The sequence below is a fragment of the Trichinella spiralis genome (assembly GCF_000181795.1).
Source record: "Trichinella spiralis strain ISS 195 chromosome Unknown Scfld3549, whole genome shotgun sequence".
NCBI lineage: Eukaryota > Metazoa > Nematoda > Enoplea > Trichinellida > Trichinellidae > Trichinella > Trichinella spiralis.
Window position 1 is genome coordinate 1 of NW_003530488.1, and position 1,623 is coordinate 1,623.

Here is a 1,623-nt window from a genome sequence, read left to right on the forward strand (position 1 = left end):
TTAGCAACAAATTAACATATCTACAAAGTAAATAATAATATAAAAATTCTCTGATAAAATAATTTCACATTAATATTGTGATAAACTGCTCTTAATTTCAATGAAAACATGTAAAATAAAAGAAAATGCAAACAATTGTAAATTTATAATTTAACTGCTAAAATAACAATACCTTAAGGGATAATAATTCCAACATTTCAGCTTCACGTTGATCACGTAATTCATCTCTGTTTACCACCTAAATGTTAAAAAACTAACATAGCATTCAAAAACTTCATTAACCAACAAAAGTTACAAGAAAACATAAAACTACTCTGTTACCTCAACTGGTTCGACAATGGGATTCTTAACAGTATTTACCAAATCTTCAACTGCTTTCATACAGTCATTCAAGCTTGTAAACTTCAATAACGCGAAATTATTGTAAATAAAATTATCGAATTTAAAAACTAATTGCTAACCTGTTCATGTAGCATAGTCTGTTTTTCATGTAGCCATTTCAAATCATCGCCCTAAACAAAAAATTGCATATACATCTTAGCTCTTAAGAATGATAATTCAAAAAATGAAAAATAGACCTATTAATTTTACAATGCTACAACGCATTTTCATTAATGTATATATGTAAATCTGTATAAATGCATCTGACTAGACGATAAATTTACTAAATGCGAACATACCATTCTTTGGACGACATTGAACAAATCTGCGTAAAGAGTCATCATCTTTGTTCTTTCTTCATGAAGTTCAACATCATCCGTGTTAGTAGATGCATGCACAACAGCACATGGCTGAATCAAAGTACCAAAAATAAATTTACAACAAAACAAGTAATTTTCAAAATATACCTTTGTTTCTTCATTTTTCAGTAAACTATTATTAAGCTTCTAAAATACTTCTCATTAAGTAAAAAATATTATGCATAAGTACAAATATAAATAAAGCAATAGTTGTCGTGCATACTTCCACTGCTTCCTGTAAATTCAAAATAACCTAAAAAAATACCAAATAAAATCATTACATATAAATAAGTGCAAGGTCACCGCACATCCATCATTTTCTGCTCAAAGAATTTTTTATGCTGAGTTGAGTTTTCCTCAGAAAATTCTTGAAGTTTTTGTTCAACAACTAAAGTGGGAATCTCCTCGTCTGGATTTATACTTTCAACCTGAAATGTAAAAACTAAAATAACTCCAAAAAAGTAAAAAAAGCTTACTAAAAGCTATCATAACGTAAAAATAAAATGCAACAAAAAATTTACCTTTTCGTATTCCCTTTCCACATTTTCCCTCAGATTTTCTTGTTCTTTCGGCAAAGAAGTCGACACATTATTCTCTTTTTTCTCCCCTTCCAAAAACTATAAAAATTCATCAATCAGGTAAAAATTTTTATAAAATCTGACGCAAAATTTTTTAAGTCCATAAATATTCGCCGAATTAAGTGAGACAACTACATTTAAATCAATATTCCCAAATCAAAATTAGACACAAAAACAAAAAGTACTTCGAAACACATACTTCAGTAAGATAGCCGGAAATTTCAGGAAACCGCTTTCCAAGATTCTTAATAACTTCCTCATCACTAACCAGAGACGAAAAACGATAATGGAAAATTCATATTGTG

General features: G+C 28.7%; 1 protein-coding gene across 1 annotated transcript; it reads right to left on the reverse strand.

Annotated features, from left to right (window-relative positions):
- Positions 1-11: 11 nt before the first annotated feature.
- Tsp_14787 (hypothetical protein) lies at positions 12-1,357 on the reverse strand (the record flags this gene model as incomplete). The annotated part of the gene is made up of 9 exons (XM_003367863.1): positions 12-20; positions 173-238; positions 322-402; positions 462-512; positions 681-791; positions 849-887; positions 964-993; positions 1,049-1,168; positions 1,262-1,357. Coding segments are annotated over 9 exons (603 nt in total), but the record flags the coding sequence as incomplete, so codon positions are not given.
- Positions 1,358-1,623: the final 266 nt, after the last annotated feature.